Source organism: Paralichthys olivaceus, chromosome 13, assembly GCF_024713975.1.
Source record: "Paralichthys olivaceus isolate ysfri-2021 chromosome 13, ASM2471397v2, whole genome shotgun sequence".
In the NCBI taxonomy this organism is placed as follows: domain Eukaryota; kingdom Metazoa; phylum Chordata; class Actinopteri; order Pleuronectiformes; family Paralichthyidae; genus Paralichthys; species Paralichthys olivaceus.
Genome location: NC_091105.1, coordinates 7,949,970 through 7,976,719, shown reverse-complemented (window position 1 = coordinate 7,976,719; position 26,750 = coordinate 7,949,970). Strand labels below are relative to the sequence as shown.

Genomic DNA, 26,750 nt, shown 5'->3' with positions numbered 1-26,750 from the left:
TGCGTGCGTGTGTCAGCGCCTCCTTTATATCCACAGACTGCCTACCCATTCATCTTATGATGTCTGTCATCTTATCGAGACATCTCTTTTCGCTGTAATCACTCCTCCTGCCCCTTCCTCTTCTCTGCTGCTCCTATCTTCTCATCGTCTGCTGTGGACTAAATGTTGGGGCATTGTAAACCTGTTAAAGGACGTGTCTCTTTTGAATTATAACAGGCAGCACTGTCCAGGCAGTAACATCAGTAAAAATTTTGCTAAGGAGTTTATGGTCTCTATCGCTAGTTTCAAGTCTTATTAAACACCTCATGATCATTTTGTAAATTATGGTCCCATATAGAGTAAAATAGACAGTAAAATATTGTCTCATTGGGGCATTTGTACGTGTGATTGACAGCCAGAGCTTTTCAATGGATGCATGTTGCAGTGGTAGGTGGGCGTGCAGGGTCCTTTAAATATGGCTACTTCTGGTTTTCGACAAAATCCCAAATTGTGGGCTTCAAATCAACTTGGTCCCATGTAGGGTGACTGTGGTGATCCAGCACCACACTGCAACACATGCTCTGGGTCTTCTGTATGTCTGTGGCCCCACATGACGCCTCCTCTCACTCAGGGGGTTTGGGGATTTTAACGATGTCGCCTGTCCCTCAACCCCCCAGCTGAGGAATCATTGGAAGCAGCCCTGAAGAGCATTTCTGTGTGGAATACAAGGACGAGTGAAGATTTTAGAAAAAGAGCTCAGCATTGCCATGCAAAGCACAGCGACACTGCACCATCCCCTGTCCCTTCAACTGTCAGCTCAGGGCGGTGATGGAATAAAATGGTCCTGAACGGACAAAAGGTCTTATCATAGAGGAGGAAATTAAACGTTATTCAAATTTGGCTTTTAGCATCACAGGCCCTCTACGTGAAGTGTTTATAAACAGGAGTCGATTATTGCTCTCACAAACATGAATGTGATCTTTGCCACCTTGACAGTAATAACTGGTTCATCCCACCCTTGGTCTAGCCTCCAACAGGAGCGGGAGAGAAACATTAGAGGAGAATTATGCTCTTCTCTGTGTGTAATAGCTGGAACTTTGTTGTGAGCTTACAATAGGGTGTGAACTGCAAAAATAGACAGTACAAAGCACACACAGTGTGCATGCATGCAGGGCTGAGAATTTGATTAATTTATGTTCCAGTACATTTCAGTTTCCTAAGTCATTACCCTCCCAAACGACATCATTCCCGGGAGCTTCAGACAAACACAACTCTTACAAACAAGTGCGTGCTTTGGTCCTCCGTAAGTTTCTGGTCGGTTTATCACTGTGTGCGAGAGCAGCGGTTTACATTTTCTCTCCGGGAGTCTGTGTGTCATCATATCGCTCCCAGTTCCCGGTTATTTATCTGTGTATTACACTCACTGTCCAGGTACTGCTCGCAGGTCGTTTATCCTCCACAGGTCCCCACCATCCTGATATATGGAGCTGTTAGATTTCCATTTCCCAGCACTCTGCCTGCAGAGCCAACATTGCATATTGTAGTGTGGAGCACCTTCTTTGTCACTGTGTTTCTGTGTGAAAGGTCATTGACTTCTGTTTTTCCCCGGTCATTTATTCTATTTTAAGGCCCTTTACTCTGCTGTCCTCCTCTTAATGCCACTTTTACACCAGTGCTTCAGGGTTTTCTGTCGCCCAATTTCTATTCATTAGCATGGAGAGGTGGGAGCGGTACAAAGAGACTTTGGCAGTGGGTGTTTAAACGTGGCTTCTTCCCAGTTTTCACACTGTAGTGTTTACCCAATAGAATTGGAGTTAATAAGTATTTTCTTTCTTAGATTAATGCAGATTATTTGTGATTCATCCTGTGCCCATAAAATGACAGAAATCTTTAGAAATGTCCTAAAAGTTGAGAGAGGTGTCTTATATGGCTTTTTTTCTGGGTAGAAATTTAAAATTAAAAAATATTCAGTATAATATCACACAAGACATAGAGACATTATAAATCCTCTGAATTCTGAATAGTCTGGAAGGGAATTATATCTTTCTTTAAAAAACTCAACAGGTGCAGGTTATTTTTCGGTCAGTGACTAATTGTTTCAGTCCCATTAACACAGGATGAGGATGGGATGATTTCCTCTTTGTTTGGGAAACAATCACAATGGTATTTTGTTTTACTTACTGATTGATTGATTCTACAGTAATCACAGGTTTTATTGGCTCTAGCTCAGATTGGCAGTGATGTAAACAGGACACCTGGGCAATGTACTAATTCGACAAGACAGAGGTGAGATCATAGGGTGAGATAGTGCCTCAGTTTACGATGCATTTGTCAAATGGAACATGATGCACCAGGGGAAAAATCTGAAATGCAAACTCAGTCAGTCGTCTTTTTTAGGGGGTTATTAAGGTTTAAAAATGAGCTTGTTTACCCACAAATTTTAATGTAAAAGACCTTTGAGTGAAGTAGTTGAAATAGTTTCCGACATCTTTAACTGGAAAAACAAATTGGATAAATGTGGCTGTAGCTATATGACACATGTAAAAATGGTTTTATGCAAATGTTTAGACATTTTATCAGTTCATATTCATTGTGTGTTGGTGTTGGCACTCTTGTGTGTTCGAGCCCCCCAACCCCTCTCAGCGAAGAGGCAACGTATTACTTGTCTTGGTGCAATGAGCCAGGCCCCGTATTAGGCAGGTTGAGCTGCAGGGGGAATTTTGTAACACTTGACCTGTTTCACTGAGTCATTTGTATGGATGGAGAAAGAAAGAGAGGGAGAGAGCGAGTGGGGGAGTGGAGGGGGGGGGTCGGGCATGCAGCACAAGTGGTTAGAGGTGATTGAAGGGATGAGTGACAATGAAAAGTTATTGAAAGAGAAAGAGAGAGAGGGAGAACAACAGCTGGGGGAGCCGGAGGGAGGAGAAATGAGATCGCAGCGCCCTCATATTTCTTCTTTCTTACTTTCTCTCCTTCTCTCAGCCATCCCTTCATCTCCGTCCTTCACTCGGCAGCCTCTGGGGCGGGTCTGGCTGAGTCGCCCGCTCCTCATTATTCACCCTTTCAACCTTAAAGGTCATAAGCACAAACTTAGCGCTTCAAAATGCGAGCACATAAAGCTTATTTATGAAAATGTTACTGCTGGTATTGGAGATGTTTGTGTGCGGACATGCACAGTCCCCTGTTTTGTGTGTGTTTGGTGCATGTGTTGGTTAAAATGCTTGATGCCAGCTCTCCACATACATATTAATGGGTGTAGTTTTTCATTTGGGGAGCTCAGCTGGTGGGCTCCTGCCTTGGAGGAAGAATTTAAGCCGTATCTGCATCACTGGCTACTTATTCTCTCTCTCTCTCTCTCTTTTTTTTTTTACCCCATCCTTCCATTCCCTGTGGGGTGTGTGTGTTTGTTGTATCTCTTTGTTCTCCATTTTGCTGTAATGGGTATAAAGAAGTGGTGTGGACAATTGAAGACTTCTTGTTGTTTCACCACAATGATAAAAAATTATTTTTGTCACGTACCCGTTGGAAGTATCAATCCTTGCTTTGGTTTTAACTGTGTCAACCAAGGAGTTTGTTTCCATCAGCGTTTGTTTATTAGTTTATTTAGATGTTGAAACTATTGATACGATTTCGTATAATGATAAGTTTTGTGTAGTAGTGAAGCATGACCCAAGGAAGACCCCAATGAATGTAATTTAGGATAAATATTTTTTTTCACTTTCTATAACATGGCTAGAGGTGGAGGTACGTACCTTCTGGTTTCTTCAGCTAAGGACGTAATGTTCTCATTTGTGTTTTGTTTGTAAGCAGGATTACACTTTAACTACTTGACATTTAAGCATGAAACTGGGAGGGAGGATACGCTTTGGGTCAGGGAAGAACCCTTTAAATTTTGGTGCAGATCCAAATCAGAGGGTGGATCCTGGAATTATTTAACTCTTACTTCAACATTGCAAGATGGGGCAGTTTTTGAGATTTTTAAGGAACTGATTTGAGTGTGAGCAATTTGGTGCAGCTTGATTGAATGTAACTTGACTATGTGCTCTACTGAGTGACATTCTAGTTTTGAGAGATTTCAATGTGTACATTTTTCCAATAACAATATCCTCATCATACTTATCTGGATCAGGAAATACACACATTAATGCAAGATACTAATGCAGGCACCAGACCACATCTGGAGATGGTAATCAGATCTCAGCCAGGTGGAAACGCAGTCTGTGCACAGTCCAAGGAATGAGTTGAAAGGTCACCCAACTCAAATACTTCCTGCTTGCTTACGCAAACCTGGCGAAAGCTACAAAAAGCAGATGTAGTTATGAAGTCTTACCCTGAAAAAATAGGATCCAGCCCCGGCCTGACCCATCTGCTTATCTGATTACACAGAATGTTTATTAATACCACGTGTAAATGCAGTGGATGGTGAAATGTTAATCTCATGTGTATACAATGTGGCTTTTGAAAAGTATCTGAGTCTCGTATCACAGAATTTGCTCCCATAAAATCAAAACTATTTTCTCAGCCAGATACGACGAGAAGCAGGAGAGAAAAAATGTTTATTTCATCATCAGTGTGAACCAAGCCTTTAATACTTAATGCAGTTAGTGCAGTCAAACATCTAAACTTTCAAATTGTAGGAAAGATCCTAACATTTCCAAAGATATATTTTTTATCACACAAAGACAGTGTTTTTTTATTTTCTTATACAGACTGAGATCTTATAGCTTCAGTTAAGATGTGAAAATATATGATACTGTCAGACAGAGTCGAATTAGAGATTCTTTCTCCCCTCAAGCTCCTTAAGGGAAAATAAATGGATATAACTGTCTGTGACGGCATTAACGTGTTAAGGCCGTGTGATATTGTTTCTCTTCTGTTGTAAAATACATCTTTGTGTGTAGGGTAAACAGAACCGCTCATCTCACCCTCCTCCTTCAGCTCCACTTTCATTACCCTCCTTGTCCCCCATTCTCTCTTGTCGCCTACTCCGCCACTCCTGCCACAACTGTGTACAGTACAGTTGAAGCCTTTCGGTTCGGGTGTGACAGCTGGTGTGGCGACCGCTGGCTGCCGGCACGTCCTCTGGTGATGCGAGCTCTGTCCATTGGTGGGAAAAAAAAAAAGACCCTGGTGTTTGGTGACATTTAGCATTTTTCCGCAAAAATTATACAGCAGTTTTGACATTCAGCCTTATGCATACAATTCATGATATATGTGGCACTTCCTGTAGGCGCTGCAGCAGAGTGAAAGGCAAGGAGTATGTCACAGATGAGAAACACACTTCCCCCACGTTCACACACACACACACACACACACACACACAGTATACAATAGCTACGTATTGTGTAAATGCTCTCGCCAATGAAAATCAGTGTCCTCTTTTCCTCAAGCATTTGAAAGTAATGTTTTTCATGTTTCTTTTTCTTGTGTCTTCATTATGGATTCAACAACGACCCCCTACTCATCTATAAACACACACACACACACACCTCCCCACAGTGCTTCACTTTGTTCATTCTTTGCAGATTAATTCGGCGACGACACCTTTTATGATCCCCAATTTATGTCAGCAGTCAGGCAGGCCAACCCTCGCTTCTGCCTCTCCTCTTATCTCCTCTGCCTGATGTCTCTGTCTTCGTCTACATGTGCGCTCGACGAAACAATGGGCACTTTCTAGTAACGAGCAATGGGTTTGTCAGGTTTTTAAAAGCAGAGGAAGACAAATGGAGGGAGGGAAGAAGAGGATGTGATGATAATGGGCCTCGGTGGTGATTAACATTCCACTGTGGCGCGTCAAAGAAAGTGTGACTGTCCTATTGTGTCTTTGCTGACAGCCAAATGAACAGGTCTGGGGACGGGTATCGTCTGTGTCACCGAGGGTAATAAACATACCAAGTCTAATCTACATCTCGGGTGTCAGGATGTCTCCGTGTCAAACATGTGTGTCCCTCTCTGTGGAATGAGAGACACACATTCACCCTTTTTCTTCTTTTGAGAATGGCCCTGCATTTACACAATGCAGCTGGCATGGCGGTGACTGAGGTCTTGGTCAGTGAGTCAGTCGGCTGGCTGACTAACCGGTCATTCAGACTGTCAGATGGAATCACCAGTTTTTCTGCCGTACTGCTGTGACGCACCTGTCACCTGGAGCAAAAGGGACCGGGGCTGTGTGTGTGTGTGTGTGTGTGTGTGTGTGTGTGTGTGTGTGTGTGTGTGTGTGTGTGTGTGTGTGTGTGTGTGTGTGTGTGTGTGTGTGTGTGTGTGTGTGTGTGTGTGTGTGTGTGTGTGTGTGTGTGTGTGTGTGTGTGTGTTTTGAAGCAGGGAATAGTGAGTGATGCAAGGTGCTGCTCCCTTTTCACCTGAGAATGACATCACTCCTGCTGAGTGAACACTGTCGACACACCAGCTTTACTGAAGTGTTTTGCACACGTGTCATTTCCATCATTAATGCACCAGAGGTTGGAAAAACATCATGTTCATAACTGAGTGTGGAAGATGGATGGAAGTAGAGCTCCATCTTTATCTTGAAATTATCCGCTCAAGCTGCAGAATCTGATCATATGGGAGTTGAATTTGCTTCAATAAAACCCCTAAGCCACGTTGTTAACTATAGCTGAAACAATGTGTTGATTGAGTGAATTGTCAGTAAATAGAAAATTTAATAAACTATCTTGATGATAGATTCATATTTCCAGTCACTTGCCAAACATGATCTAGTTCCTGTCTCTTAATTGTCCTTTTTTTTTTTTTCTTCTGCGGTAATTAAGAGTCTCTGGTTTGAAGCTGTTGCTCTGACAGAACCTGCATTTGTTATCATTTAGGTTTTTATTCAAGATCTATCGATTAAGTGATAAAACATGGATGCCACACAGTAGAGCGCATACCTCCGCCAAGGCCCACAGATCCACTTCCATTCAATCAAGCTGCCCCAAATACCTCACACTCATAGATTCCATAAAGAAATGTTTCCTGGGGAAACGGTGAAAATGTAAACAATTCATAGACTTCACTACAATAGAAAAACCAACACCCTATCTCGTAATGTTAAAGAAAGACCAATACTGCATTCTTCCACCTGATTTCATGAAAATCTGTTGTTTTGTGTTATCTTTCCCACCACCACACAATCCAACGAACACACAAATGTACACACAAGCTCTTAATAAGTAATAACGGTGATGTTGATCAGTAATGAATACATTAGGTGGATGTATCCCGATAAACACTGAGGATAAGGAGGATAAGGATTCAGATAGTTAACTCATAGACTCTCTACTCTTTAGGTTCCATCGCTAAATCTGAATTTACTACAAACAGATGTAGATCACCTGTTTAAATATTAACCGGTCATAAGCAGGAGTAGTTTGCAGTTTGCAGCTGATTCATTCTCATGAAAAACATTCCACAGCGGAAATGCGGTCCTCCTTATAAACAAAATGAATAATCCAAGATATCCATTGCTTGCAAATATGTCTCTGGGATCAAAAGGTCTGACAAATATTTGATGTGAGCATCTCTGAAGTTCTGTGCTGTGGCACAGGTGACACCGGTGGGAATCAAACTCCTAAACCTGCCATTAGCCGGTGCCCTTTTGATCTACAAGAGGACCGAGATACAATTCTGCCTCAGGCTTTATCATCAATATTCCCTCCACTTTCCATGCTGGATATAGGCCACAAATGCCAAGCTAATCAGGTAGTCTGTCTGGAGGATGCTCATGGATTCAGAGCTAAGATGGGCTGATTCTCCCCAGTCCCCGACTTTGATCCTAATGTCTCATCCGCCCAGAGATGAAAATGTACATCCGACTTTTTTCGCCGCTGTTCCGCCGGGCTGTGCATGCACCCGCACACAGTCAGGTGTGCTTTGAAAGCTGAACAGAGCGGACAGGTTTTTAAGCTAAGTTAAGCCAGGGATTAAGGAGAATTTTACTGCCCATCTAGGTGTGTGTAATAGTTCCTATTTTTGACTCTGGCTTCAGAGAAGTGCCGGCTTCGTTTCCCAGAAAGGCATCAAAACCCTTGCATCCTGCCGGGTCTCACTTTCTAACCTTGCACAGGTTTTGTTATAATCCACACACACACTTGCAGTAAGTTCGAGTGCACGTTGTTTCTTCTCTCTCTTGATGAGCATACACCTATGCATCTGTCTGTATGTTTTCTTCACGCGTGTGCTTTGTGTGCGCATGCATGTGACCGAGTTGGGTGTGTATGCGTGCCTAACTGCCTCTGACACATCTGTGGCTTTTCCAGGCGAATCAGGGCTGGTGCCAAACTGCCAAGAAATCAATGCAACAGACTCCGCTCTCCTCCTTTCCCCTCGTATACCTCCCTCTCCCTGCTCCTCCGTCTGCACCCCTCTCTTTTTCTCTCTGCCTCTGTCTCTTCTCCCTCCTTTTTTCTCTGTCTTGCTCAGAGCCCTTATTAAAAATGGAGTGAGTGTGTGCTGCATATTTAAAATGGTCATGGATGGATTTAAACGGCTGATGGTATTTAGTGTCTCCTCAGGGAGCTGCTATGAGCCCTTAAGCTGACTCCTCTGACTGGAGCCTGACTGACTGGTGAGCACACACTAAACCTCTAATAATGACTTGTGTACACACAGTCAGCTCAGTGCATGCATGCACGCGCTGGAACACACACGCATGCACATGTACCCATACTCTCATTATAGAACACATCAGTTGTGACAAGAACGCTGGTCACGTCTGTTTTGCGTGGAATGGATGCAATGCGATAGTGTGTGTTTGTGTGTGTGAGCGAGACTGTCAATAACTCATTAGTTTGCTTGCTTTGATCTAGCAGTGTGTAAATGTTTTTAACCGTGTTTGAAGACATTCGTATGGGTTCACAGGCGTGTCTGTGTGTGTGTGTGTGCGCGCATGTGTGTGTATGCTCTCGACAACAGTCAAAGTGGATGTCACACTGAGCCACCTCAGATCGAGCAGCAAGTGTTTCTGTCATGTTGTCTTTCATGCTGGCTTGGATTTAGGCTCCAATCTGCCCGTAAGTGTCCTTCACTGAAACACTATTGATTACCCCACACGCTCTCAAACAACGAACATAAATACTGCACTTGTGAAACACACAAACTCAGATGCTGATAAACAGACTCTCCTGCACTGAGGGGGAGGACGGGAGAGTCTGAACTGAGAGGAGAGGGTGCTTGTTGATATCAGAATATTAAGATGAATAGAGCTTAAAGTGCATTTCCAATAACTAACCTGCGACTGAACTGGAACAATGAGAACAGTGGCGTTGCTTCAGTGCTTTCAATACAAGGCTGAGGATGATAATGTAGATTCATTCATTATTGACGCTGTGAGGGTTTTTAATGGCGACTTCTTGTTCGATGTATGTATGTCTTCCCATGCATAACGTGAGGGTTAGGGCATGTCCGTAAATGTGAACATTTGCAGATGCATCAGTTTGGATGTCTTCTGCTCATGCATGTTGGTGTTTGCACGTTAAAGATGTCGGGCAGTGAGGTATTGTTGACAGAGCTGCACAATGATGACCTTTGAGGATTTTGACATTAACAACAGTAGCAGAAATCAAATGAGGAACAAACCTCTGGTTTCCAACAGCAGCTATTTTTTTTTCCCTCACAGATTTATCTGCAGATGGACAGATTTGTTGTGCATTGAGTCTCTGTGTGTGTGTGTGTGTGTGTGTGTGTCTGTGTGTGTGTGTGTCTTGTGCCACAATATAGGTTGCATCCTATTTTTCCGATGCATAAATCACCAGCACTCCATCCCCGGCAGCCAATCAACCACATTTAACCACTAATGAAACCATCCTTTATTCCCATACAGATAAATTGAGCCCTGTGTGTTTCCTTCTGCACCTTCCCATCCCTTCTGCATTCTCTCTTTCTGTCCACCAGCTCCCTGTGGCATTGCATAACTGAATGGCAATGGAGGAAGCGTCTTTCTTAATGAGCGTTTGAATTCCAGCTCGGCAAGAGGGTAGTTTTTGGGCTTCTCTGCAGCCTCGCATTGTTGTGGTTTCTCTCCAGGGGCATTGGATGAAGAGCAAAGTGAATGAATGTGGAGAGCGCGCAGGGCCATTATGTCCCAGTGTGTCATTAATCAGGAGCTGATGAGAGGCAGTTTGAGGGAGAAATGGGGCCTATTACAGCTACGGCACTCTCAGGACCGTGTGTGCGGCTCTTTTAGGTTGCCTACTTTGTGGTCAACAATACAGAAGGTGCAAACACTTGAAAGGAAATCATTATCCCAACAAAAAAAAAACACAGACACGCAACAAATTCTGCATAGGGATCATTTGTTGTATGAGGCTGAAGGAGTGGGACTTTTTCAACTTTTCCATGTGCCACAAATACTTCTGCCTTCGATTCCTTCCCCTCCTACACATATTCAACGTCGACTTCTCCACCCTCCAGCTTGAATCTTCTATTCACTCAGTTCTCTATGTTCTTTCCTATATGTTCTACACTCCCTCCCCTCCTTCTCTGTCTCCCTCTCCGCACGTTGTTATATTCTGACAGTCTGTGTGAGGAACTTGGTAGGAGGGCGACATGAAGAGTCTCTCATGTGAGTCGGGCGAGAGTTGAGAGAAATGAACGAGCTGACTCTCCTCATTTTCAGAGAAAGACAGAGGGAAGGAGCCGTAGCCAAGTCCTAGATGTATTTTTTTCCCTCCTCTTCTCATTATATCTAACATTTTAGCACAGCAGGCAGCTGAATAGATTGCAGTACATGGATGCTATTACAGAGTAGCATCCTGGCTGTAGGGTAGAAATCTAAGAGGATAGCGGTGTTTGAGGTTGTATGTGTGGCAGAGTGGTGGGTAATGAGGTGAGAGTCCCTCCTAGCTAGAGGTTAGCAGTGGTTAGGAGGGCAGGTAAACATACCAGCTGCACCAGACTGCCTGGCCTCAAGGCCGCAGTGACACTAGTGGAGGAGGGGGGGCGCGGAGCGGAAAAAGCAGGGCGAGGAGATGGATGAGGAGCCTGGAGGCATTGTGAGGTAAAATAGGTGGCTGGATATTCTCCGATTGCAGCGTTTACCGACAATTACAGTATTTACTTCGAGGGTTGTCTTCCAAAGTCACTTTCCATTACCGCAGCCGCTTTACTCATCTTTAAACATCTGAGTGTGATCCAACATCGTCACAATCAACAGATGAATATCAGATTTACATGAAAACATGTTTTCTTCCGTGTCACTGAGAATGTAGGACACCTGCTGCTTTTTGAAAAGCCCTTTGAATTTTTCACTTTCACTCTCGCAGCGATGAAGCAGGTTCGCTCTTCTGCAGAGACGAGATGAAATAGATTTTCAAGGCTGGAGCTGCAAAGCCATGGTGTGGTTAGTTTAGCTTAGCATCGAGGAGCAGGGGGAGACAGACTGGCTCTGGTCGAACTTCACAAAACTCATTAATTAATGTTATTCAATGTAAACGTAATTGCAATTGTCACTGTTAACAACATCGGAAATGACTTTGATACTGCAGAAAAATGAAGGTCAGGCATGGGCGAGTATGCACAGTCCTTATAGGAGAGTTTCACCCAAATGAAACTACAATTTTTTTTTCTTGGAAAATAAAATTCATTTGCTGGAAAATAAAATTGTGCATCTGTGCTGCTCCAACACTGACAGGTACTGTTTTTAGAGCCGCGAAGGAGAAGTGATTTGTGGTAGCGTTGATCAAAGTTAATTAAAATGTCAGCAATTTGGCAACATTTCACGCTGAAAAGTAAAACGGTGACGTGTAACGATTGTGAGAATTCGATTGTTTGAGCTATATAAAAAAAAATGATATGGCATTAATTCTCTATAGGTATTTGTTTATCAAAGGATTGTGGTGGAATTTTATCTCGAGATGTGAAAGAAAGAGTTTCTCAGACTGGAGTTGTTTTTAGGTCTTTTAATAGAAAGCTCTGCAGAGGGTTTCACACTCAGCATGAATGCTCAGCGCGGAACAACCCTGAATAGAGAAAGAAGGTTTTATACAGTCAGGTAAACAGGAAACATAAGAGACAACTGTTTCTGAATAATAGCATGAAAAACGGAAGCTGTCTGCTCTAACTTCTGCATGAAAGAAGAAGCTTGCTAATATCCAGATCAGGGTCAACAAGAGGATCATCATCAAGAAAGGACAAACTCTGAGGTTACATCTGTGTAACATCTGTGTAACAAGTGCAACAGTCATGGCATTGGATAGTTAAGGGTAAAAAAGTAAAAGGTGTCTGTCTAGTGTTGAATCGTCCGTCTGCACGTATGCCAGATAGTTCCTCTTATGCGAACACAATTGTGTTTCTATATGAGTTATTGTTGAACACAGCACACGAGCATTGATCAGACATAGGAAAGAGTTCAGGCAAAGTTCATATGCAAGTTTTCCATTACAGGATTTAACTTGAAATTAGAGTCCAGGTATCGGAATCATATCAGGAAAAGAAAAATGGTATCGGAAAGTCTATAATAATATTAGAAAGTTTTAGATCTGTTGTTGGATCTTGTTTGATTTTCAGCATTTTCCTCAGAGCTAATATAAAAATGGTGGCAGTGTTGATCATTTTCTTCTGACTCTCAGCATCAAAGCGAATAATACAAATTGTCTTTGTATTCCTTTAAGTGTTGAATCCTTTACTCTTTTTACAGCTGGGGATAATTTAACATTATGATTTATTAACTAGAGAGATTTATTAACCATGTTTCAGATGTAATATACAACAGTGCAACAGTCAATTTCACTGAACATCGTTTTGTTTCGTGATGTGATGTGATTTCTTTATAGCCTCCTTTATCAATTCTTGACACATCATTATATTCATGCTTCAAACATCTTCTAGTTTAACCCAAGAGTTTCCCTCAGTGATAATTACAGTGTTTTGCTTGTTCCCCAACTGACTGTTGTATTTTAAGCATCACTTATGTGATAAAACCTTAAAATGTTTTTGTATATCTACCATATTTTCCAGAACAGTATAGTAACATAACATGTAGCTTATTAACATCCTCTTTTTAAATTAGAGGCAGTGCTGTGTCATAATTAGTTTAATGTGTTTGATATTTGAAAGAGCTAAAATTGGTCTAGAAATTTCATGTGCTCTTATAGATGCAATCCTGATTTGACCTGTGCTTTTTGAGCACTTGTTCCTCTTCTGTTAAGTATCTACCTCCTGTTTCCAGCTCCGGTACCTCCTACCTTTCTGTAGTGTGTGTGTGTGTGTGTGTGTGTATGTATGTGTGTGTGTGTGTGTGTGTTTAAAAGACTGCGAGAGAGAAGGGAAGAGAGGCTGAGTGCTTGTAGAACAACAGATTATTCATGTCCTGAGTGGACAGCTACATTTGGCTAATGCAACCCCCCTTTCCCTGCTGGCTGCAGCCGACCACCTCAGTGCCAGTGTAAAGTGGACTGTAAATATTGACAGGAAGACAGCAAGAAGCAAACGGCAACCTTGTCAGAGGGAGAAGTAGGAGAGGGAATGATGGAGGCACAGAGAGAGGGAGAGAGGGAGAGTTCCTGCCTTCTCCCAAGGCAACTGAGTGTGCTTTGATGCACTGTGGCAGGGAACACGCCATCTCCCCAGAGAGGGAGACACACATACACACACACACCATACAGCTTTTTAAAATGTCAAAATGCACACACACTTGCACACACACTTGCACATACTCTCACATGTACACTCACTAAGAAATAAAGGTGTAGCAATGACCCCTGAAAGGCGACGCACAATTAGTTGTTGCAGCTGAACTCCAGGTTACGAGCATTGAAACACTTTGTTTCAGTGCTTTGAAATGTTGGAAACTGGCACCTAATAAAGTACTGTTGGAGCAACAAGATATTTTGTACCTTGAATTCAGAGACACAAACAATTACAATTGCTCAATTTGTTCAAAAAAGGGGGGAAATTAATTTGAACTAAATCAGAGTTTTACGTGTAAATAAATCCCTTTTATAGTGAAATACATTCAGTGTATGATGTGACCTTAGGAGTCGAGTGCAACAAAACTTCATTTCACAAGTTGAGTTAAAAGTTCTCAACAAAATGCAAATGATAACTCACGCAAGAGTTAGATTCAATTAATTCAGTGTTTAAACACTTCGTTCATTAAACTGTTTTAAATGCAAAACACTGGAGCAGTTTAACACATCGAGCCATCTTGACAGTTTCTGTACACTTGTTTCAGATTTACTTTTGTCTCTCTGTTCTCATATCTCTTATATCTCATGTGTCAGTCTGTATTTTGTACTTTTAAGTGTAAAGCATGTGTTTGGCACCAGATTGAGCCAGACTTGTGTTAGGGGAGGAAATGGGGACTTGCACATCAGATTGTGCCAAAATGTTGCAAGCATTTATCCAAAGTGTCTCAATCCAAGATAGAAATTATCATCAGCTGTATGTGTGTCAGGGGATGTGTGGTCCAATCGTCTGCAGGTTCGAGAAAAATCCAGTATCTGTCTACTTTCATGTGGCGTGAATGAAGCATTTTACTGTGTGGTCCACATGAAGAATGCATTTGGTCAAAGAGGTTATGTTTTTAATCCACATTTATTTATGTAATTTTTAGCAGGATTACGCAAAAAATTACGAAACTAATTTTCATGACTTTTTCTAGAGGGGTGCGGCATGACCCAAGGAAGAACCTTTTAAATTCTGGTGCAGATCCAGGAATGTTTCTTTTACTTTCTTAAACATTGCGAGATTTTTGGTTGATTTGTCACAGAATAATTCATGATGAAAAAAATCTGACATATTTAGGGAACTGATATTTATTAAGATGTGGTTTCATAAGAGGGCTGTTAGGACTTGGTGGAGATATACACACTGTACTAGTGCCCTTGTAGTTTTCTGCATGTGAAAGGTCTAATCACACCACAGTTCTAACAGTATACTAAATGTTGTCTGCACTCATTTCAGAGATATACTTCTCCCAGTGATTCTACGTTTTTTAAGTTGCCACTCATTTTATAGAGCAGTGTGAAAATCAGAGGGTAGAGATGATAATGGTGCACCGACATTCTAACCTTTTTCAAAATTACCCAACATGATAACGGGGAAATTTTCCAACAGTGCTTGAGCGGCTGACGATTGGTCAGAGGGAGGTGGTGTCCTTAGCTTAAGGGCAAACTAAAGCAAGGCTACGAGTTGTAGTGTATGGTAATAACAGTGTTATTTAACAGGGCATATTCTGCCAACATTTCATTTTTGTTGCTTGGCTTTGGCCGTTTGTGTTTCTTTAGCATCATCTGAACATCTCTGCAAAAAGTTTGAATAACAATCACTTGGTTAATCTCTTGTGAGCTGTATCGCCACCGCAATGCAACAGGATTACTTCAGTGTTTCTGAATTATGTGCTATTGAACAGCTGACAGACACAATTTATGCAAGTGTGGGACAAATTAAACTGAAGCAAACTTTAAAAAGGTTGTGGAAAAACAAATTCCACAGCCAGACAGCTCTTACTCAGGCCTGTTCTCCATGATTACATTGAGGTTGGCAGGGTATTTGCAGTGAAAGACTGAGGTTGGAGCTTTGCTGTAGACTGATAGTGCACTTCAACTGGTACTGACTCTAATGAAACAATGCTCTCTCCCTCCTCCTGCCTACCAAAAGAGAACTTTCCACGAGGACATGCTCCAGGCTGTGGGGGCAAAATTGGTTGCACTGTCTGCAGGGGCTCCATATAGGGAGCACCTATGCATTAAATATATTCATAGAAAAACATTGACACATGAAAACAAAGATAAATTAGATAAACAACAAAACAGTGAAGAATTAACACTTTGAAGTAATGATGGCAAGTTGAAGCATCAGCTCTGTGTTTTTTCACATGATTACAAAAATACAGTTTTATTCGTAGATGTCTTCCTATCACATACTAATCTACCGCAAATCTCAGCAGAGCACTAACTGTACACATCTTTTCAACTTTTATAATCAACCCCTAAATTTCTTTTTCTTTGTTGATTTCTACTCCAGCTTCATTCACTTTTTAAGTTCAGCAGTACACAAACTCCTCACAACAGCAAAACTAACCGATATTTTCATGTCTGTAAAACACATCTGGTGGATGAACCTGGAACACAAACCCCTGCTGGTGCTGTAATGACATGAGGCTGAGAGCCGGTTGGCATCTGAAGAGAAAACCCATTTACTGATCCTGCAACAGTATTAAAACTATTCAATTATCATTTCAATTATCGTTTGCATAATAACTGCAAATAAAGAATAGCTGAAATCATGAGAATTCACAGCCAACTAAGTTATTAATGAAGCTCAAAATATCCCTCAGAATTGGATTTAACTCCCACATTTCTTTGCAATTCAAATAAACCCAACTGTCTCTCTATCAAGATGTTGTCATCACTGATTTGCTGCATCATTTTCATATCGTTTAAGCCAAAAAAACTACAATAATGTCTGCTGTCAGCAATGATTTTCAATAAAGGTCCACATGTATCTCCAAAAGAACCTTTCCTGTACCACAGGGATAAATGCACCTTAAGTGATTTGTCTGTTTCTCTGCCAGTGAATTTAATCCTCAATTCATGCATGAACAAATGATCAAAGGTTGAACTCTGGAATCACAGGAGATTAGAAATGACCAGCATCACTGATCTGCTCAAACAAAAAAAGCCTTGACCACAGCACCCCCTCTCGCCACACACACAAATTCAGTCAGCGTTTCCTTCTGTCAAATGGTCGGAGTCCGTCCTCTGTCGGACATTGAGCTGGTCTCATTGCACAATCAATCAGACCTCTTTTGCGCCGAAATGAATTTTAATGGCGTCATGAGTGCTGTGATGACGGTGATTGTGGTCGTGGGTGGAGCAGGTCTTCAACTGCCATAAAGCGAATGTCAGAGTAGCTGCGGCACTCAACACTGTGGCACTTGCATTGATTGTGAATAATTAAAGTGTGCGGGTGTGTGTGTGCTCAGTCCTGCAGCTCATGTATATTCCCTGTCACTAGCTTTACTTTGTTCTATATATGTCTATAACATTTGTTTTCCTCTCTTTCTGGTTTCTGTCTCTCACGCTCACCCCTCCTCCCCCACTCCATTCTGTGCAGTTATCTACGCTGTTGATTATTGGGTTACTGTATTACCAGGTGCACACACACAGCTCACCCTGAATGAAAGCGTCAATAGATAGATAGGGTGTGTGCTTTACCAAGTTAACCTCTGAAACTAAAGGCTAGGATTTCTCTTTCCTCTTAGTGAGCAATGAGATTACATGTACTGTTCTTTATCTTAATCTCTCAGAGGCCATCAATTCATTCTGTCCTAATCTCATCTCCAGTCACTCCGCTGTGACCGTGGCAGCCTTGTGTTTTTTTTTTATGCTGGGCAGTACCGCGGCCACGTGATCCAGCCGAGTTCAAACGGCTCGAATTTCAGCCCAAAACCGGTTCGTCCCGTCACATTCGAGCTTCGCATTCAGAGAAGAGCCTTTGCAGAAGTTTCTACTGACTTCTTAAAAGCAACAAAGAAAAAACCTCGCTGATATTAAAAAAAGGGAATTCTAAATCAAAATGTGTTTGCTCCTCCAAATGGTGGTGGGGGTGATCAAACACTGCGGATTGGTATAATTAAATAGACATTTCTCACTTGGCTGAAAAATATACTGGAGAGCAACTGAGTAAAAGATGCGAGGGAGGAAGATGACACACAGCGAAAAATTCCCATGCAGTGACAACATCACCGCCACAGGGCCAAAGATACCAGCACACCTCGGGTTGAGGATATTTTGGTCAAGTTAACCCATTAGGAATGAATTTGATCATCAGCCACAGTGTGATTGTTTTACCTGCTCATCACTTAAACCAAGGACAACCACACGTGTATCTAAATGTTTTTCTCCTGGACTGAGAGTTTCTCATTTTCACCTGTGTAGGTGTGTGAAAATTTCCCTGCGTGGCGGTCAGTTTTGCTGAAGAGGTCAGGAAAGGGAATGAAAACAGGCTTATCTCTCCTCATTAGGCAGCAGAGATAAGAGATGCAGAGAGAGAGACCAGGCAGATTTGTGTGTGTTGTATCACCGGGGCCCAGACAAGCAAATTCTAAATTACACCGGCGGTGCAGCGGGATGACGGGGAAGATGATGGGCAGCGAAGGAGGGATGGATGGAAGCCGAGGGGAGGAGGCAGAGATAGATGCAGCGAAAGCCCCGTCCTGTGAGGGGGAAGCTGAGGATAGGGCAGCATGTTAACCTTAATCCCCTCAGGGAGAGGAGTAAACACACAGGAAGAGGGAGAACAAGGGATTGAGTGGAAAATAAAGGGATGTGAGATCTTTGTCTTCCCACTCTCCTTCATCCTCTCAGTGTGTGATCAGCCAGTTGCTGGCATCAGCAGGGAAATCCCTCTGTACTTATCTGAAACCATCGTCTAAATCACAGCCTTCATCTGCAGTCGCCTGGCACTTCCTGCTGCCTAACCCCCATTTCCTTTTTTATTCCTCCTCTTCTCACCTCCTCAATGTCATCCTCCCCCCCAACTCCACTCTTAAGGACCCCTTCTCTCTCTCCTTGACTCACTTCTAATGAATCTTCATACCTGAGCTTTCCTGTCAGTGACTCATATGCGAAAAGTTTTTCAGGAGTGATGATTCGTCTCCCAAAAAATGCCCCCCACCTCAAACTATCTTAAAACGGAATTGAAGAGAACAAAGTACAAAGTGGAAAACTCTACAGCCACTGGCTGCAGAGATTCAGCCATGCATTCTAAAGCTGGAGAGATTCTGGTGTGGTTTTTTTCCGAAAAAACTTGAAGTGGTTCTGTGGTAATTTCAGACAGTTTCAGCCAACCATCCAGCCTTATCTCCTCTTCCTCCACACTCCTACTCCGTCCTCCCCCTCATCTCCTGTGCCCCGTGGGAGAGCAGTGGCCTGTGGTTGACTGGCTGGCCGTGCAGGCGAGGGTGAGTGATATAGTGCTCACATATAGGAAGGCGTACATGTGGATCTGACTTGATGGTCCCTGCATTGATCTGCTCACAGGGCTGGAGTTGACCTTTAACTGAGTTTCAACTGCGAGGTACGTCTCGTTCACAGTAAAGGAAATAAATTCGGCGTGTTGGTTCGGGCAGATTGAGTGTTTGGGTGTGTGCTTCTGTTTCTGTCTTAACATGTACGTAGGTATGTCTTTGTGTTTGCGTGCAAGAGGAAAGACAGCAGGTCAAAGGGCACGCTGCAGACCACTGTGTTTGTGTAAATATGTCAGTCTGAGTGACGAGGATGCAGCATAGGATGCAAGCTGCTTCTGGATAAAATGTGTTTGTGTGCATAGTGTTTACATCGGTGTGTATTTTGTGTTTGCATGAGCATCGATGTGCTCCTCACTGGACGAATAAGTCTGTTATATGTTCTTGACGAAGAGCTGTATGGATTTAAACACACACACACACACACCTTCTCTCTCTCTCTCTCTCTCTCTGTCCATCTGGGGTATTTCATTAGCGCGAGACATGGCTGGTGTCCAGGGCCAACACCGAGGGCGAGATCTCAAGTCAAGTCGTTCACACACAGGCACCGCACCTCAATCCACACTATTGGCCTCTTCTCCTGTAGCTCTCTCTTCTCCAGCAGAGGTTAGGGGAAAGAACAGATTTCTACCTGAGACCCGCTGAGTGAAGATTTCATTGGTTGGATAATGACAAGAGGGGGTTGAGGGTGGGCCAGGGTATCAAGACTTTAAAAGGAAAAAACTAAAAGACTAAAAATGGAGGAGGAGGGTGTGATGATAAACAGACACAGCAGCGGAATGAGGAAGCAGTGAAAACAAGACACACGGCAGGTATCAGGTTTACAATGAGAGTGCCCTGTGGCTGTTCAGTGCTTTGGTTTTAAAGTGACACAGCACCCCCACGTGGAAACTACCTCATATTACATGAGAGGGATTTTACAATGGTGGATGTGTTTAATGCCAAATGTTACCGTCAACAGTCTGATCTGCAATAAAGCCTGAATGCGAGTAAATCACATCCAATCTGAATCTATTGTTTGAGATTTTATGAACACACCCTGGCCCTTTCCTTCTCTATGCAAATCATCCCTCCGTTCCTATTAAATCACTAAATGGAAAAAGAAAAACACAGCAGAACCATCAAGAAAAATGCCACAGGAAAATGTTCTGCGCTCGCCTTCATGACAGCCCTCGGAAAAACTTGATTAATTGTTCCGCATCGTTCATTTTTAGACTCTGTGTCTTATCGTTGAGCTGAAACAAAAAGTGTTTTACAAGCTTCTGGTTTGACTGTTGCATGAATAATTACTTTTAATTTCCTGCAGCTCAGTCAGAATTTCCTCCGCTGGGTAATAGCTGCTCTTCATCATCATTGCCTTCATTAAATTATGTGTAGAAAAATTTTTGGGAATCTTATGTTTTACTGACTGAAGAAAAAAGGTTTTTACCAAACAAGTCACTAGAATTTTGTGCTTTGGAGATTTTTAGATTATTGTTGATTATGTTAAAAAAATACTTTTACATAATTGTATTGTTTTAATCTGGTGCAACCTTAAAGGACAGAACTACATTAGTAACATTATATTGTTATACTAGAAAATATCTAGTCTCATGTCGCGGCTCTAATATATCAATCAAATAATCCTTTAATAAATGTATTTCACAGTATTTGTATTCTGTTGTTGCTAAATTAAAGAACACAACTTAATCAACATTAATTAAGTAAATAGTTCAATTCAGTTTATGCAACATATATACTACATCTGAGCAATACAACTCAATAATGAATCTATTCTCGACCCATAAAGAAACATTTAAAACCACAACCTTCACTCAGGAGAAAAAATAAGTAAACTGAAAATAAATTGTGATATTTATTGTGATCATTATCAATATCAATATGTTATCTTAGTATAATCTTTGGCCATATTGTGCAGCCCTAATTTTTACTAACAAAGTAAAAGTAGTTCAAACAGTCTAGTAAATACACGTGTGACATGAAAACACATTTCACACTTTACCTAACAAGTGCCTAATACAGTTTGTGTCCCTCCAGACGCATAAAAGTACTTTAGATGCAATGAGGGCACCACATGTTGGTTTTAGTCTCAGGACGGGAGGAGTACGAGTTTTTCACAAAGGAGAAAAAAAACAATGTAAAACTTATTTGTACCCAACAGTAATATAATTAACTTAGTCCACCCCATGAAATGATTTTATTTTCATTATATTCAGAAAAACATTTTGTTTCATCTTAAAAATAGTTGCAACCTTAGTGCCTTTGTAGATGAAGGTGCACAGTGTGCTCTTAAATCCACTTTTATTTTCTTCTTTTTTTGTCTTTCACTTCTCATTCACATGTTTTATTTTGCTTGTGTATTCAGTGAGTTATTTTTGTGAAAGTTACAAATTAAAACCCTCTCTGTGTGATTAGCACAATGAAAAGCAAAGGTAGAGTAAAGGACAGAACAGGCGGGTCAGAGCAGAGATGATGTGATGCGTTAGCTCGTAATGAGTGCGAGAGAAAGACATGATCATTAGGAGACTTTTGAATGTGCGAAAATTATTTTAGGAGATATTCAAAGTAGTCTATTGTTGGAGGAAAATTGTAATTAGGGGACTAACAACATTCAGTCATGACCTTTCCAATTACTACGACCAGGGTTTGTTCTCATCAAATGAGCGTCAGATCCTCTCTGCCCTCCACCACCCTCTCATTAGCATAATCCCCTGGGAATATGGGGGGATAATGAGACGGGCTGCACCTCCAGTAAACACACTGTGTGTGTGTGTGTGTGTGTCATGTTCAGTCATGGTTCATTAGTGGAACCTCTGCATGATTCCTCTGGTTCATCTTAATCACCCATGTGACTCAACACTCTAATCAATATCCTTTCTGTACTTCCTCTCAAACACACACATACTCACACACATACTCACACACACACACACACACACAAACACACACACACACTCACTCACACTCACACTCTCACTCAATTCTTCTGCTGATCCTCTTTTCTCATTATAAGACCACCCTTAATCATGTAGTTGTTCCGAACCTGGGGCGCAGGATTCCTTAAAGCGGCCTCAAAGTAGATCTAAGCTGTTGAAGGATGATTCATAAATGAAGAAGATTATAAAACATATTTTAACTTATCAACAGTCTAAAAGAAAAACATTGTTGTGAAGTAAAATTATTTTTTAAGGGCCACTTACATTGCTGACTCTAAAGCTCTCAGCTGCATCAAACAGCCTTCGTCTTCTTTTATGATCTATGAAGATCGATGAGCAGTCATCAGGTAATCAGTGAAGTTACTGGTCTCAGTCATAGACTGTATATAAAGATGGACGACATAACGGTTCCTCAAAAGTGAAGCCAAAGCATCTCCATCACCCCCTGGTGGCCAGCTGCAGTACAGATCATAAATCCTGCTTCCTTAAAACAGAAAATTGAAGAGAACAATGTTAGTGGATGGGACATGGACCAAACTAAAAAGTTCATGCTGAATAATTTTTTAATAATACATTAAGTGTTGAGCTTTAGAGGACTCCCCCCCTTTGTTTTACAGTTACTACGAGACAGTACTTATAAAATACTGGATCGTTTGATCTCCTTCTAAAAGTCACAGTTCCTCTGCTCACTGCTCATTGACACATGTAGAGAATGACAAGAGGCTTCAAGCAGGCATTAACTTGAGGGCTCACAAGGCAAAAAGGTCAAGAACCATTGTGCAAAAAAAAAAAAGCCAGTGAAGCTCTATAATGGAACTGACCGTAGCTGTTCCTTTCAGCCCAGCAAGTTATTCATGTCCACTTCATTGATTTCATCTGTTTTCTGTCTTCTCTTCTTCCTGCAGACACTCGTCTCCCAGAGAAAGGTCAGACAACAGGCACCATCATAGGAGCCATCATCGGAGTCATCTTACTGCTGGCCATCATCGGAACAGCCATAGCCATGTACCAGAAACATCGCAACAAGAAACAAAGCGGAGAGTGAGTCTCAGTGTGTGGAGGACGAGTGTTGTTGTCTTCATGCTCAGATGTTTGTTCTGTGTTAGAGAAAATGTCACGCAGCATGTTTCATGTATTTGTTGTGACTCACTAAGCGACTGTGTGTTTTTGTGTTGCAGTGGCCCACCTAAGTACAAGCCCCCTCCCCCCAAGAAGACCAACAACATCACCACCAACGGGGTGAGTCGCCTTCAACACACAAATAACAACAACAAAACAACTAAACTGGTTTGTCAGATACAAAGCAACAAACTGTCATCAGAGTTTTCAGATTTGTTTTCTGTCTTCAGCAGGGGAACACAAGTTATGCCCCGGTGGACAGACCGCTACAGAGCCAGTACTACAACACCCAGAGCGATGAGCCGGTCACGGTAAGGACACATGTTCATCAAAAAGGAAAAGGTCTTATGTATATTTGGATCACAGTAACTGAAATGGACAATATTCTTTTTGTTCTATCTTTGAGAGCATCAACACAGTGAGAACATGTCGCACATCCGTGGTCCAGTGCTCCATGCTTTATTTACAACATGTCTTATTTAGTGCCTTACGTTCATCAGGGAGACGTCTGAGGATGTTTCCCATTTTCATTCATCAATTACAGCCTCTTCAGTTCTGCTGGATCATTAGTGGGTCTGTTATGTGTTTCATGTGTGTTATATGCAGCCGGGCCTTCATGCAGAACGTGTGTTCCACACGGAGCATCCTTTATTTATAGAGCTTATCCTCTGGAGGGACGGGCAGGGGCTGGAGCATCACTCTATGACACTGGGCGAACATACAGAGAAAAAATTACCATTCACATCTACAAACACTCTAGAAACTCCAATTAACCTTTAATTCAATCTGCATGTTTTTGTGGGATGAAGCTGGAGTACCAGGAGGAAACTCAGGGACATGCAGACCCCCCCCAAACAAACTGGGATTCAAACTTGGAATCTTCTTGCTGTGACAGTGCTTAACACTGCACCACTGTGCCGCTAGAATATAATGAATTATTAAGTAATTTCACAGTTGCAGGTTTAAAATATAACGCAGCGTTTAGTTAAATTTGCTTCTTGAAAATTCTGTTAAAAATAATTTAAAGCTTTTAAGTTTTTAAAGGAACATTGGAATTGAGGGTTGAAAAGAAATCTGTGAATCTAAGATCAGCCTGGTGTTCAGACTGAGTGGCCATTTCTTTTCACCACTCTGCTTCTGGGCAGTGATTCAGTCTGGAACCAGGCCGATCTCACGATTGGATTTTAATAAAACTTTGGTTAATGGTGTGTGTCACTGCGTCATCGCAGCGCTGCTAAAAATACTCCGATCAGCCCGAGGAGCTCACGATGACGTTTACTCGTCAGATTGGGACAGAAATTTGAAGCAATGATGCAGATTTTCATTTGTATTTTTCTCACTTTGTAAAAACCAGACTATGGTTGAACATGACAAGTCGTTAAATGACAATTTGAAATAAAGTAAGTCATTTTTCTCTCGTCTCTCTGATGCAGTGTAGTGCTGTAGATGTAATGTTTTGTAACATGTTTCTTGAAAAGGCAAATAAAAAAGGATATTTACATTAAAAAAATGATAAATAATTATAATAATAATGATAATAGAAGGTTAAGTATTTTTTCTCTTTTCTAGCACAGCTAAAGACCAGGAGACACATGTTTTTCGTACCTTTTAACATACGTGTCTGATGACATGTTACGCTGCCTTACAGGACCTGGATGCTTACCATGAAGAGGACAGGGAGCATTACTTCTCTGCTGCCCCGTCTGGCTGGGATGATCCCGGAGACAGCGAGGTCCTGCCTCCCTACATGCACACAGAAAGTGACCCCCACGACGATTACCAGGGCCCCAATGTCAACCGCGGGGAAAGCTTTGTGTCGCCGGCCATGTTTGTGTGACGTGTGAGAAGCCACTGCAGAAACTGGCCTGTGTAAATATGTATGAGTGTGATTGAGCCAGTGCTCATTTCTACCTAAAATGACACCGACAGGAAATGAGCTCCATCGCGGGCGAGTCAGAATGTGTGAATATCAACATCTGACACCTAGTCACCATTTTCCTCCACCGCAGAGATGGGGAGTTGTGTTTTGCCTTTTTGTTTTCAGAATATTCATCAGTGATCAGGTCACTGATTTTACCAGGTTGATAAATGATCTGGTTCTGTTTTATTTCTCTTTGTTTGTTTGCTTTTAAACTATTTTAAACCCTGATCAGCTTGAGCCAGCAAGATACAAAGTGCACTATATGCACAACTGTAGCATACAGCTATAGAGATATAATGACCTTATTTTTCTTAGACTGGAAATAAATCAAAGACAATTTAGTTTAAGGTAGATTATTCTGTTGAATGTTACATAGTCAGGATGTGTTGTAAGTACTTGACAGAAGCGCGGAGCTGTTATTGTGTTGCATTATAAATGCGGAACTGTCACAAACATTATGAGGTGGTTAGCAGAAGCACAATCTATGTGGGTATGACATGTTACCTCTGTCTGCTTGTAGCTGTCTGCTCTCGTTGCTTTCCAAACCCAGGGGGCGGGAAGTCGCTGTAAACCAGGCGCCCTGTGGACAAGCTGTTAGCTGCAGTTAATCAGGCGACGGGAGTCAGAGACTGTGATGGCATCAGGGTGTAAACTGCTGTGAGGAGGGGGGAAAACTTTATTTATGTTCTTGTTTGTGTTTGATTTCAATAGTTGTTTTTTTTCTTGAGTTTCTGCTTCTGGCCTTTGCCGTCCGTGTGAAAATTCAGTGCCTCTCAGTTCAGTTGGTGAGTGACTTTACAGTTCTGGCCTCTAGCCTCTACTTGCGTCCATCCATCCTTAAAGAGGTTAAACACAGTGCTGTAATTTTTAAGGATATTTGCTACTTCAAAAACACCTTTTTATCCACTTTGTCTAAAAGTGTGCTGACATGGATTAGGATAAATCTGGATTAAGCCCATAAAATCTGTCAGGATTAAATAGTTCTGTATGGAGTTCACACAGGGGTTGACACAGACCCTGCTAGTTGACTGACATGTCTGTCATCATCATGGTTGAGGATTAAACAAGTCAGTAATAGTTGGTAAGGTGTTTTGTCCTGCTTCAAAATGAAATTGTCTTTTTGTGTGTTTTAGTGCCAACCAGGTGTTTATTTTATTCAATTGCCTTGTGAGGACAGCAATGTCTGTTTATATCTTTGAATTAATGTTGAAGTCAATCTGTGTTGATTAATGTTGATTGCATTTTTCCATAGTTTTCATTACAGACACTGATTCAATAAACATTTTAATCATGATCCACTTGAATCCTCATTAATTAACATGAGTTTGTCAATTCTATAACTGAGTTGTGACTCCACCGTTTCACCACATGGCGGCAGTATGGACTGAAATTACAACAATGAGTTCCATGGCTGAATATTATCATCTTCTGCCAGGAAGCAGAAAATACTGAATGTGTTTCGAAATGAATGTTTACGTTATGAGTGAATATTGTCACTGACATTCAGCATCATTCTCTGTATCTCAGACTGGATCTGCAGTGCCCACACTCAGCCATGTGAGGGCTCTGGATTTAAAGTCTCAAACTGCTCTGGGCTGAAAACAGCGGCGGCCGCTTGTTCTTCCTCTCCTCTTGCCTGACTCATCTCTTTCTATCTTAAGCTGCGTTTCCTCCAATCACAGTCCATGAAAAGTCTGAAGGCACAAGAGGGGGGACCTTTTTTAGATCAGCATGATTCATTTCCAGCGCTGGTGAGACTGCACCAAAAAAAAAAAAATAGAGATACAGCCTTTGCAGATGCAGAATATAAGGATTACATACATCACCCTCCTGC

At 41.9% G+C, this 26,750-nt stretch overlaps 1 protein-coding gene across 2 annotated transcripts in view; it reads left to right on the top strand.

The window, feature by feature from the left end:
- The window catches only part of si:ch73-22o12.1 (nectin-2), an 81,671-nt gene extending 55,461 nt beyond the window's left edge, over positions 1-26,210 (top strand). Inside the window, exons 7-10 of one of the 2 annotated variants that reach the window (XM_020093024.2) lie at positions 22,782-22,917; positions 23,055-23,115; positions 23,229-23,306; positions 24,644-26,210. In XM_020093024.2, coding sequence (XP_019948583.2) covers positions 22,782-22,917; positions 23,055-23,115; positions 23,229-23,306; positions 24,644-24,832 — 464 coding nt within the window. In that variant the 3' untranslated portion in view covers positions 24,833-26,210. Of the gene's footprint in view, positions 1-22,781; positions 22,918-23,054; positions 23,116-23,225; positions 23,307-24,643 lie in introns of both variants that reach the window. The other variant, XM_020093023.2, reaches the window with a different exon arrangement.
- Positions 26,211-26,750: the final 540 nt, after the last annotated feature.